The sequence below is a fragment of the Diprion similis genome, chromosome 6 (genome assembly GCF_021155765.1).
Source record: "Diprion similis isolate iyDipSimi1 chromosome 6, iyDipSimi1.1, whole genome shotgun sequence".
Taxonomy (NCBI): Eukaryota; Metazoa; Arthropoda; class Insecta; order Hymenoptera; family Diprionidae; genus Diprion; species Diprion similis.
The window spans coordinates 20,896,115-20,909,284 of record NC_060110.1 but is presented as its reverse complement, the minus strand read 5'-3'; the positions used below and the strand labels follow the sequence as shown (position 1 = coordinate 20,909,284).

General features: G+C 39.9%; 1 protein-coding gene across 2 annotated transcripts; it reads right to left on the bottom strand.

Annotated features, from left to right (window-relative positions):
• Nucleotides 1–143: 143 nt before the first annotated feature.
• On the bottom strand, nt 144–3,766 carry LOC124407045 (nose resistant to fluoxetine protein 6-like). Of its 2 annotated transcripts, XM_046882846.1 has the most exons (10): nt 3,472–3,766; nt 2,925–3,285; nt 2,574–2,850; nt 2,176–2,336; nt 1,815–1,983; nt 1,335–1,537; nt 1,144–1,264; nt 861–1,050; nt 562–704; nt 144–493 (listed from the first exon to the last, which is right to left on the bottom strand). In XM_046882846.1, exons 1-10 carry the CDS (start codon nt 3,731–3,733, stop codon nt 287–289), a joined length of 2,094 nt encoding a protein of 697 aa, XP_046738802.1. In that variant the 5' UTR covers nt 3,734–3,766; the 3' UTR covers nt 144–286. The 2 variants fall into 2 exon arrangements, with proteins under 2 accessions (XP_046738802.1, XP_046738801.1); XM_046882845.1 differs by lacking the exons at nt 144–493; nt 562–704 and having other exon boundaries at nt 794–1,050; nt 1,833–1,983; nt 3,472–3,733.
• Nucleotides 3,767–13,170: the final 9,404 nt, after the last annotated feature.

Here is a 13,170-nt window from a genome sequence, read left to right as displayed (position 1 = left end):
TGTCTAGGCTTTTGACGTCCAACTACAAGTGTGCTACCAAACCTTGGTGCCACTGCATAATTGCAAAGGAAAGAGTGGCAACTGCTCCCTAATGGGATTGAAAATCCAGAAAAAAAAATTAAATTAGTTTATGATTCGAAATCTTTACATGGATGCGTATTCAAGTACAATGCGATACTGATAATTATATTATAGTAAAAGTTGTGTGTGTAGAAGTATTGTATGATAGTAGCAATTATCGAAATGATATTTTTGAAAATATAACTGTTGACAGAAAATGGCAACATCAGTCCTCCTTCGTTGATTTGTTTCGGATTCCTGGCTTGTTAACCTGCAGACCGTTGTCCTCGCTTCGCCCCAGAATGGCTTTGTCAGACACTGATTTGGTTTTAACCAAAATTTTTTCCAACACAACCAATGGCGATTCAAAGAATATAGTGAAAAGAAAAGCCACGACGATTGTAAGCACGAAATCAATCAAATACTCAAAAATCTGAAAAGAGATGGGTTAAGTTTGAAATGAGCAGGTTAAAAAACAAAAGTTATCAAAGAAAAACTTACAACCAAAGAATTCGAAAATATTATAGGAGTTCGTACGATCCCACTCCTCACACATTGGACCAAAACATGCACCAAATAAATGGAATATGATAACCGACTGAGGGGCCGAAAGATCGGCATCGACAAAAAGCTGTTAACGGGACCTGAAATATTGTTAATAAAGTTTTACGTCTCGACAATGTTTGGTATTTCCTGACAAGAGTACCATTCACCTGCATCAGGAACCTTCAAGTTAGGAACTTTACAGTGTTCTGTAATTGAGCGCAGCTTTCAAATTGAAGAATAGAACATATACTTGCCTCCATATCCGTGAGTGCATGCATAAATGATCCAAGCAGTGGCAATCGACCAACATGGACGTAACGTGAGTGCGAATAAAACTTCCAATACAGGATTGTACGCAAAATCATTGCTGTAGTTGAAATGAGTAGCACATATACAAAAAACGAGAAGAACAGAGGCTACAACCCAGTTGATCAATACGTTCATCTGAAAATCAGAAAATATTTTGATATTAGACGATCAGTTGGTCATTGAAATAAGATAGAAATTTCTTGTCATGCGAAAATTTGTCTGAAATACCTTCGTAAGCTGTCTCTTTTTAGTCGCTACGTCATAACCTAAGAATATTCCGAGGAAGTAGGCGCAGGCTCGATTGTAAGTCGGTACGTAGAAGTTGAAGAAGTCATTCAGGGCTAATTTTCTGATGGGGAAATAATCATAATGAATATCTTCTTTCCGATGAATAATGCATTTCGTTAATATTCGCTCACCCTAAATCCATGCGTACAGTGAATATTCTGTTAGAGTAACCATTGATGGCTAGGATAACGGGTGGTGTAACAATCGAGGCGAGGAGGAAAAAGCCAAGTATTCGGATTCCATGTTTTGGCCAGCGGTGAAGTGGATATATGACAAGTGGAGATATCCAAAAGAGTTGCATGTCAGCAGCCAAGTACCAGGTGTGCAGTAAACACTGAAATTGTTCGTAACCTCGTAAACATGAGATAATCATCAGATTTATCACGATGAAAAATATCGAATGAAGGACTAGTTCCACTTCTGAATTGCACGAATAACAAAGACATTCCATGGAAGTACCCAAGAATATTGACGTTGTTGATCGTGTCTCATGTACTTTCGTTGGATGCGAATGTAGTGAAGTTTATCAACACTTTCAAGTTTCATAAAACCTCTTGATCTGTCAAAATTAACCGTATGTTTGATTTAGTAAAAGCGTGGAGCATACTTACAATCTTTTCCACATTCACCAAGTTCTGGAGGTACAATAAATTGACCCACCAATTTTCTTGGCAAGCTTCTATGCCTGTAGGAAACAAAGTTTTCCATAGGGGGCCGCTTCCAAAGCGATGTATAAGAAACAAAACGAACAACATAACGGCGGCAAAGGATGACGTGAGTCTATAAGAAAAATAACAATTCGTAGACACATCGGAAAGAGTTATATCCCATTTGTAGATTCTGATTACACGCAAAGTGGCACATTACACCCTTAATCATTAATCACCCTTAACGTCGAACATAAAGGCGTGCATTCCTCATCTACAGTTTACGCTGAGCACTATCATTTGAATTAGAGTTCTTACAACTCACCTGAGGTAACGTCGGAGGAAGAGCAGTGGCCAATTGATTCGTCCGTTCGATTTCAAGGTTTTAAGAAGCATGTAAGCCGTGAAAAATCCGCTCACTACAAAAAAGGTCTCGACAGCAAATGGCGCTGCCTCCACGAACAAAGATGGCCATGAATTGCTCCACTGCGGATCAATTGTGAAAATATTATTGACTTGCTTGGTGAAATGGTAAATACATATAAATAAGAGCAGACGGTAGTACTCAAAATCATCTCTACTACAATTGTGTAAAACACATTGTGACAGCGATCTGTATTGGGCTGAAGGCATTTTTTTCGCATGACTTTGGAAACAAAGTAATCTTCGATCGTTGGAATAATTATGGTCACTATTGCATATTAGGTGTACAGTTCAACTTACTTTGTTGATTTCGAATACATTCACAACTGGCCTGATGAATAAAAAAATGCAACCATGACCGAGTATGACCCAGCACATACACAGAACTCTGATACCTTGGACTGATTGCAGCGTATCAGGTTTTACTTTCGTGCTTAACACAGCGAGTGCATTCGTGTAGAGGGAGAATTTCGCCAACGTATCTATCAAAGTAGATGCTTCTGTCGGCTTGTGTCTTTTCGCAAAGTCGCAGATGGTACAAGCGATCATAAATACGGCAACGCCCACGAAAAAAATTCTGCAAGCAATGCACTGTTTTCTCCGGTGATCAAATGGAATTGTTCTCCCAAACTATATATAATGCCAACTTACAGGGTGTAAATTTCTCCAGCACTCAAGTCATCAGATCTCACTTGTGTACAGGACGCTTTACTAGCTTCGAATTCTAGATCTCTGATGGCTGGTGTGTTCGTGATAATGGCATTCATGATCTGCTCCACATCAGTCTCATTGCACGATGATGGAACACACAGTGATGAGAAAATGTCATAGTTAAAACCATTAACCGCAGGTGATGCAGGATACATCGAACCCAGAGACATCACGCAATGCTTACCCCGCATACTGACGTTATTGTATTGCTCATCGACTTCGACGCACTCGTCGTACATTCCGATGTCTCTAAAGTTTCCTTTTATAAGTCCTGACTGAAAACTCGACGAGGCATCCAGCACTATTATAAAGAATAGAATCACTGCTAACTGCATTGTTACAGAAGAGTTTATACATTTTGTATGAGGCAAACTTCAGCATATTCAGAGATTCCTTTACTTTTATGATAACAGCGTATTCTTCATACCTGACATTCGGTAAAGTTTTTTCCTAAAACACTTCACATAGTAATTAGTCTAGTTCTTACTTTGCAAAGCCCATTCTTGGCCAGATTCGATGGCTTCTACCAAAATCGCAACTTCGTCCGCACAGGAAGATTCAGAAATGTTGTGAATTGATTTGAAACCCTCGATCCATGGCCCTCGTGAAGACCTAACAATCCGTTTGACCCGAATCCTGGTTGTGTCCGACCCATGGATGGATGAAGCAATATCCGTAGATGCAAAGCCCAAATTTTGTATCAAAGACACGAACAGTATTACGACGACTACGTTGAGATTAGTAAACATTTCGCCTTCGCAGTTAGTTGATTTCGGGAAGACTGATCGATACGTTTTAACGAAGAATCACTTTCAGACTAGGGACTATATAGTCGAGGCTCGCAAAACATTCAAGAACCGATCCGCGAGTACCCTCACCTACGATGAATCCATAATAGGGACCTTAGATGAGTAGTATGCCGTGAGAATCCATAATTTATAGTCGATGCTCGGAAAACATTCGAGCACCAATCCGAAGAATTGAGTTTGTAATTTGAACTTTGTATAGCATTTGCGTCAAACCACAGGATGTTACGAAACGCAAACCAGTATACTCAGTAATGAGAATACATAAAAAATAAATTGTTTATTAAAAAATACCTTTCTCTGATATGATCACTTTTTGCCCGCCTGTCGTTGATGCCTGATTCTTCCTTTAACGTGGCGGGGGTCTGAAGTTTTTTGGCTTCATATTCTGGGACTTTGGTGGAGGTTTCAAATCTTTGAGAGATTGCTCCAAAGTCTTGGTGGATTTTATTCGCTCGACCAGATCGTCGACGCACGACCATCCATCGAACATCGCAGCTTGTAATTTGTCTTCGACAGTTGCGTTCACGTGAGCTAACACGTGGCTTGTTCGAACAGACGATTCCTCGCGTTGTAGATCTGTTAGCAGACGGCACGTATCACTCGGGTACTCGATCATCATAAATTTCGTTTTCATTATTTACTTCATATTTTCATGCCCTTGTGTGAATGTAAATTTGTGTGAATTTTATTTAAGATTTGTAGCGTAAAAGGCGAAAACCAGAAAATTAACTTCACAAAATGGCGCCTGAACACAAAGTCTAGTCATAGAGAAGGTAAACATAGGATTAACTTTCAACATTTTATCGTTAACAGATAGTACGATTACGTTCATGCAATAAGATTAGTAAACCTAAGCACTACAGTAAACGTGTTATAATATTTGTCTGCTCAAAGTATATGGCGCCAACAATTAAAATAACCCCTGTTAAAACTAGATCACGCATCACACATACGTCGAGAAACTACTCAAGAGCTCGATAAAACAGTCGAGATGGAGGAACAGCTGGACTGTTTGAAGGCGGAAATGATTGAACAGCTAAAAAGTCAACAAGCAGCAAACGCACAACTGACTAACGAAATCGCGTTGCTAAAAATTCAAAATGAGCAACTGAGATATTCCAGCCTTGTAACAGTACAACAACCAGTAGACAACAACGATCATATTTCGGTAAGTGAATTGACAGTAATGTTGCGAGGAAATCATATCGATGCGAAAGCTCCCGAATTTTCAGACGAAAAAACTATTAATCCAATAGAATAGTTAGAAAGTATAGAAAATTATTTTGAATTAAAAATGGTAAATTATGAGTGAAAGTTATCAATAATTGAGAATAAATTGTCAGGAAGAGCAAGGATATATATGGTGGGAAGCGATTAAAGAAACAATTAACACTTATTAGGATTTTAAAGAAGCTTTAAGAAACAAATTTTATTTTATTCCAATCCAAGTGAAAGTTCAGATAAAGTAGAGTTCGAAACGGTTTAACACACAGGATGAATCACTTCAAACATATTTTTTCAAACAACAGCGATGGTCAAAACCAGTAAATGCCACTGCAATTGCAAAATAGCATCAGCAACATCCAATCTAATTCAAACAGTCATTTGAACTAGCAAACAACACGATGAGTAGGAGTCCGACATCGAGTTGTCATTATGCAAATTTAGTTAAGGACTTAACATATGACATCAATGAGTCTGAAAAAAGTCAAAGAAGTAAGACAAAACTTACCTCAAGGTCCAAGTGTTTTAGTAAAAATTTTAAAACAAGAAATAATAGCTTTAATTGATTCGGGAAGTCAAGTGACCTGTATGTCTAAGAAAAATTATCAAAATTTTAGGAGTGTACATGGTTTGAATGAGTTTCCAGTAAACAGTTGTGCGGTATGGCCAGCGATAGGTCAATACTGTAATCCATTGCGAATAATACATAAAAACGATAACGGAGTGAGATTATGTTTAGATGCACATCATGTGGACGAAATAACAGAATCTGACAACAAGAGCCCACCACCGATAAATGAGTTATCGAGGAAATATCACGGTATTAAATTAGATGACATCCACGGATTTGACACATGGATGCTGGCGAATTCGTTTAGAAAAGAATTTTACATGGTGATAAGCTGTACCAATTTTATAGAATTCTATTTGGTCTCAAGACGGCAGGAAGCGAATTCATACCAGCGTTAAGTATAGCACTGGGTAATGAATTTGCTTCGTTTGTGACTTGCTATATCGATAATCTATTAATAACATCAAGTGATTTCGATTCTCATATCAAACATCCAATATAGATATTTGATCGTTTAATCAAACATAAGTTGACAATTCGCTTGAACAAATCCTAAGCATGACTTACGTGTTACGTCCCAGCCGATAACTACGACGGCGTCCTATCTGCGCCTCACTTTATCACCGTGCAGTTACCATAAACGAGCCTTATGCACTCTTACCACTGTTCTTACACCAAACCGACATTCACATTTACCACCTTAACTTGCAATACTCTTATATTGATAGTTCTGGTAAGACACAATGCCAGTTATTTCATCAGCCAAGCTCATACCTATGAAGCATTAAGTACATATTAATAATTTTTACATTTGACCCTTATATTTTTCATCCCTTAGCTCTCATATAAAACCCTTGATTTACGATCTCAGCTGCAATAACTCAAAGTAAAAAAAACTTGCGATAGATTTCAAACTCATCACTTAATTAACATAGCTTCGTAGACTAAATACAGGAAACGTAGGGAGAGACATCATGGATAGTTCACAAATAGAGAAGCCTTTGGTCTCAGAACTAGGGATAGCGCTTTTGTTGTAACGACGATACAACCAAGAAGCGTTTCACGGCTTACAATTCTCCGAACCAATATCGTCTCGTGGTGACCCCCCCCCTCCCAAAGGTACTACTCACTCACCAAACTCCTTCAAATTGCTTATAGTGAATAATTAATTTCAACCAATCATTCTAGACCCGCGAGGAAACGCGACTCTTTTTCAACTCCTACTCTCTTCATCCTTCAGCCCAAATTCAGAACAGATTCAGACGCTGAAGAGAAGAGATTGAGACGCCGAAGAGAACAGTTTCAGACGTTGAATAGAACTGAACCTCATAGGAAATATAGAATCAAATCATAGAATAATTAAACTCAGAACCTCCGAGGTTTAGTAACATTTTTCAACTGCGATAAGTGACAGTAAATGTGATAGTTTATACAGCAATTGTAAACCTTACTGTTGAAAACTTGAAGGAGATTGTGTAAGTAAACGGATATTTAACCCAAGTATTATTAACAATAATTATTTTAATCACGCATAGTGATAGTTGGAAGGGCCGAAATGTAAAAATAACTTTTAGAATTTGGTGAGCTGAACAAGAAGACCTGAGGAGCTGATCAGCGGACTTCCGAGATTCATATACATCGAAATACATAATACACGAGTACATCTAAATCACGCAACGAATCCGAATCAAGTCACGACGTTCATCTCACAACGTAACATAAGAATGAGGTTGTACGTAGATACGATAAAATATTCTTTACTTTTCGTCTCTACATATTCATTTTATTCAAATGTAAAGTGATTGGTACATAAACAAAAATTTTCATTATGGCAAAAGCGGTTAAAATAGTGTATAAATTATTTAAATATGAAAGTGTAAATCATAAATTGAATACTGATCAACATGAATGTACTATGATATGTAGACTGAATGACGTATATACAAATAAATTGAGAAGTTGATTGCACTGTCGTATAGATATAGATAGTTTCCAGGGTCTCCCCGAGGACATGCTTCTCGATTTTTTCGCTGGTCGTTTTCGGGAATCTCTGGATCAGATATGGACGTATCTCGGAATCTTGAAGTGCGCTATTCTTCTCTTTCCATATTCCTTGACGTCCTGAGCCGACAGGCCGACAGCATCCGGCTTTAGACGAACGCAGGCGCAGACATCTTCGCCCAGACAGTCATCATGAAATCCGAAAACATGGGCCTCCATGACTGCCGGATGGATCTCAAGGAACTCTTCAATGTCCTGCAAGAATTTAATCTTCAATCGTAGCAAAGCATTATGCACGAATCGAGAAATGTTTGACGGCGAATAAAGAAGCAACGCGGAAGTACTGCTTAAGCGAAATGGTCTTCGGATTAGTGATCCGGTAATGAACTCTGGTGTATCGCGAGAAATCGGGCACGGTTCGCATTCAAAATCGTAATCGAACGTTACCGGTGCTCACGGTTCATCGATATCGTTCGGGTTCATCGCTTATCGGTGCTTCGCGTCATAAATAAAATATCACTCCGTAGCACCACGCAAAGGCTTTCCAAATCCCCATGCATCAATACCCTACAGACACTGTCTACGCACCTTCGGAAATATGTTTTCACCGCCCCTTATCAGCATGTCCTTGAGTCTGCCGATGATTCGGCAGTAGCCGCCTGGCCGCAGGATGAACTGATCCTCAGTTTTCAGCCAGCCGTCATCGGTCTTGGTCTTCCTGGTATGTTCCTTGTCTCCCCAGTAACCAATCATCGCGTGATAACCGCGAATCCAGAGTTCTCCGGGTGTTGCAAAAGGAACGGGACCTCCATTCTCGTCAACCAGCTGCAGTGCAAGGTACGTATGGTCACGTGTGCAAGACGTAAACAGTGAAAAGACTGGTTTTTCACCTACAAGCTACTTTAACCAAGATCGATTTCCCACTTTCGCACGTTCCGACTGTCAGTCAGTCGTCTTTGCATTCCGCGTTTCTTTCTAATTTTCCTTTTGTGTTTTGAGAATGATAAATTAACGCGGTCTATGCTATAAGTATGCAAATTGAGACGATTAAAACGTATATCCACACAGAGTAATGAATAAAAAGCTAAAAATATAGCGATCTTTATTCACGATCAGTAACCATGTCCACAAAAAATTTGTCACCATCCTTCTGCTTAGCGAGCTAGAGTTAAAATGTATGGTTTGAGCAGTTGTTTACTGGTCAGATTCGCGAATCTACAAATTGCGTTTTTTTTCGAAGCGCAGTTTAGCCAGCTGGATTTCGGTGCGATTTGATAAGTATCCAACGGTCGTATCGGCAATTTCTCTGAGCGGCGTCTGGAAGCTCACGCAGATGGTCTCAGGCAATCCGTACATCGACTGTAATTGGAGAGAAGAAGAAAACTCATCAGTTCGATGGATAGTGATATTTAAAACCGTGTTGGTGCTATTTTTCGGTTTATTAGAATTGGCATGGCGATTTGTAGACGAAGAAGTTCCGCGGCACGTGCTGAGAATGCATGGCATGCTGCTCGTTGTATAACGAATATTTTCATTACCACGTTCTTAAAAGACTGGCGCTTCGGCAATTTGAGTCAATGCAAATCGGTGTAAAAACAAGTCCGAAATAGCATCTCAAGGCTGCGAGGCTCGTCCAGTGGTCGCCGTAACTTCTCTACTAAATCCTACATCTTTGCTGTTTTCATATCATCATTCTTCTGCGCGTTTGGCACGCCTCGAAGTCGATTGAACTAATTTTAACCTACACGGTCAGTGTCATACTGCAGACCACTAACTGGCTCTTGAACCCAGCCTCGAACGGATGGGTCGACTGGCACTTTCATTCGTAATTGGCCATGCATCGAACGATAACTGCGTGCACGCACTTTATTAGCAAATTGCGAAGTAGTCTGTGAAGTCGTCTTTCACATTCGCGGTATTGAAGAATCATCAGTTCGCTACAGTTCCGGAGTAATCAAATAATTTTCCTCCCTCGCTGTTCCCCATCAAGTTTCAGTCTTTCAACCCGCGGTAAACGAACAAGAACTAAGAGCGAGTCTCGCATCTTAACGTGCAGTCAAGACCCGGTAATTTGAATGTTTCCATTTGGTTGGCTTTAGACAAGATTCCCACTGAAGGAATACTTAAGTGACGCAATTTTTGTCGAGTCTTACAATACTTCAGCAAGTCTGCAGCTAACCCAGCAAACAAAAGTCGTTTTTTTCATACTGAAGCGTATGCATGGAGTGTAGGAAGGTGGCAATTTACTTGATCATTTCTGACTAATTCTGCTCCTGTTTCCGGTATCACTACCTAACTTCATTCACCTTACATGCTGAGCAGATGTGCGAATACCGTTAACCTGCAGAGACCAATCACCTCGAGTAAAAATTTGCATTCAAGAATGAATTTATCGAGCGCCTTCAGGTTTCACCGCATCGATGCTCCTTGTGTGGGAGGACTGTTATGAATCCTCTGCACACAAACACACACACAAACACACACACACACATAAATGCACACATGCTCGTATACGATGGTCTGCATAGTAGGCAGCCGCGAGTTGTTCGACTTCCGATGCATCCCGCTTTCCGCGAAAGATCTCCGCATAGATAGGAATAAATGACCGAGTCATTGGCCTCGCCCTACCACACGTTGACCCCTTTTCTCATTGCCAACTGTAACCGGCGTTACTTTTGCCACATAACCACCCCATAGTAGATGCAGGAAGGCCACGTACACCGTCAAGCCCAAACGTTCTTCTAGATCTGTAATAGAGGCCCGATGATGCTGTAGAGCCGCAGGTCAAACCGATCAAAATCTCGCCAATCGGAGCCTCCATCTCTTACTGTGTATTCACTAAATCGCCAATTCACCAATTAAAATGACGAAACACCATTTCAACATTCCGGAAAAAAGAAAACACCACTTATGTCCACTCGAATTGTATCGCGGGCTTTTGAAAATATGCCATGTCATGTATGTAGGTCTCTACGTTAATTATAAAGGTGGGTAACAACCATCGTTATCAGCGAACAATGGTAATTACCGTGATAATTCCTGTCCTGAGGAAACTTTAAAGGTTACGCTTACGACTGAAGCATGCACAGGCTGTTGTGATCAAAACCCAAGGAGAATAAGTTTCCGCCTTCCGTGTACACATGCACTTTTGCAACTGGTTGTGCTGCGAGAATTCCCGTGAGAAACAAAATTGACTTTTATCTGATCCCTACCTATTTCTTTGCTTAAGTTTTTCACCCATGTCTGCAAGTTGGCTATAGTGGCCGGGTTTGCATGATAAACCGTTCGAATGCATGCTGAAAAATCATAACCGATGTGCACAATTTGCCTTGATGTACCTACCGTCGCGACTGACTTTGTAAAAGGTCAAAGAGGTCGCCAAACCTAGCTTGACGTGTACCAGCAATTTCCATTCATTCTTCCATTGGCGTCGTTTCTGTACAACGTTGTTGTTCGGAAAAAAAGGACACGATGAAAGTTAAAGTCATGAGTCTCCAGGTGAGTCCGTATATCGCTAATTCCAATAAATGCGTCCAAAAATTATCTTCTTTTAATGTAACACCCCCAAATCGTACCTTCCTGAAATTTTTGATCGTTGATATGATCTGTGGGCCAGCCTCGGGTCCTTTTGGTCGTCCAGTTGTACCGGAAGTGAATTGAATAATCACGCCGTTTCCGGTAGAGATTTTACCCTGTTCACCACCGATGACTTCCACTTTAATGCTACTGGCGTAGGACTCGATGTCGACGAATTACCTGATGCCACTGTGGTGGGCGAAATTTTGGAGGAAAAACTAATTAAAATCTGGTCACGAAAGTAAGTCTCGAATATTATTCTTCACATCTATATGCAATCCGCGTGTGTAATTTGAACGAATAATTATTCAAACTTTTATTCTTGGAAGCATATTTACTCTTCCGCGATGATTACAGAGCTTGATAAAGTTCGGCCGCCCCATTTGTCCATTAGATTAATTAAACTATGCGTGGTTCATGACGCCACAATGAGAACAAGAAATACACACTATCATAACTACCTGGAATCAGACACGCATTTAACAATTGTACTAGGCTGAATATTAAATTCAAACGCCTCATCGTGATACCAATCGATTTCTTTGAAACAGTGTTTCCCCAAGGACTTAAACAGCTGCGAAAAGCGTTTCCAAGACATTTTTCTGCGCACAGGAAAGGTTCTTTCATGCCTGATTAACCGTCACGGAAATTGAATCAGGCCGGAAATTTTTATTTGCATCACGACCTTGATTTTCTTTACAAAGACTGACATTGATTTGTGCAGGGGATTACAGGTTGAGAATCACTGGGCCATAAAGTTATGCACCCTCAAATTTTCTCGCATAAAAAATAAACCTTTCCTACGGTAAGTATGACGTGAGTAATAAATTATGCCCAGCTGTGGTTTTGCTTTTACTACGTGGTTGGCCGAGTCAGTTTCGTTCAACATTTTTCGCGAGATATTAGTTGATTGACTTGATCCACTGATTATTAGGGTTGGGCAAAAGCTCCTGCAGTATGATAAAATAGAAATCAGGCCAATGTCTGTAACGACGTCATTTAGTTACGCACCAATAAGAAAGAAAAATTGAAGGGAGAATCCCTGAGGAATATATGAACTAGTGAAAAATTGCCGGATATTAGAAACACCGTTTATTGCGAAACGGCTTGTCGAAGCGCGAAGCAGGCAAACGCCAACCGGAAGTTGCCCAAGGCTTACTTTAGACCTACATAATACGCGTGCATGAAATCGGATTGCATCGACTGCTTATTTGTCAAAATGGAAAAATATTGCTTCGCAAAAGAAATGACTCCTTTTCCCCTAATTTAAGCATATCCCATTATCGTGTACCCGTCTCTGTGGCTGGGAATTTTCATTAATCCTCATCAGGGCGAAATCTGCTGCGAATTAAACTGGATTCCATTTGATATTAACCTTGAATAAATATCGATCCAATCCTGGTGCTGCTGAACAACGCAGCCGTAAGCTGAAAGCCGAAAGGCTATAAAAGAATGAGATAATCAAGTTTACTGCGAATTTAAATTACGTGCAATTTTCTAAGCTACGGGTGGACAAAAAAAAACAGGTTCCTCTGTGGTTATGAATTCTGTATATGTGTATAACGTGATTTATACATATACCCATAAAATTCAAACATATTCTGCTGAATAGTAATTATAAATTCCATATGCTGCAACGCTGTGTGTTTAACCTATTTTGCACATATCAAAATGCGTCAGCTATGAACGTGGCTCTCGACGCATCGCACATACCTGACTGTTTGAAAAGTGTTCGTGCCATTGAGAACGGCCTAATACTTTTAAGTTTGAGGTCGAGATTCATGTGAACTTTGGATATAATGTAATTAAATCTGTATAATACATAGCCAATTCGCTTCACGACAAGCGCGACTGAACTTTAATTGACATAATCCACTATCGCACAATGTCACATCAGATCAGTGAATAGCTTAAAACTTTGGTAAACAGAAACGAAAAGTAAAAAAAATTTATGCTCAACCTTGTAAATATTTGCAGTCCTGCAGAGACGCGTTGTCTAATCAAC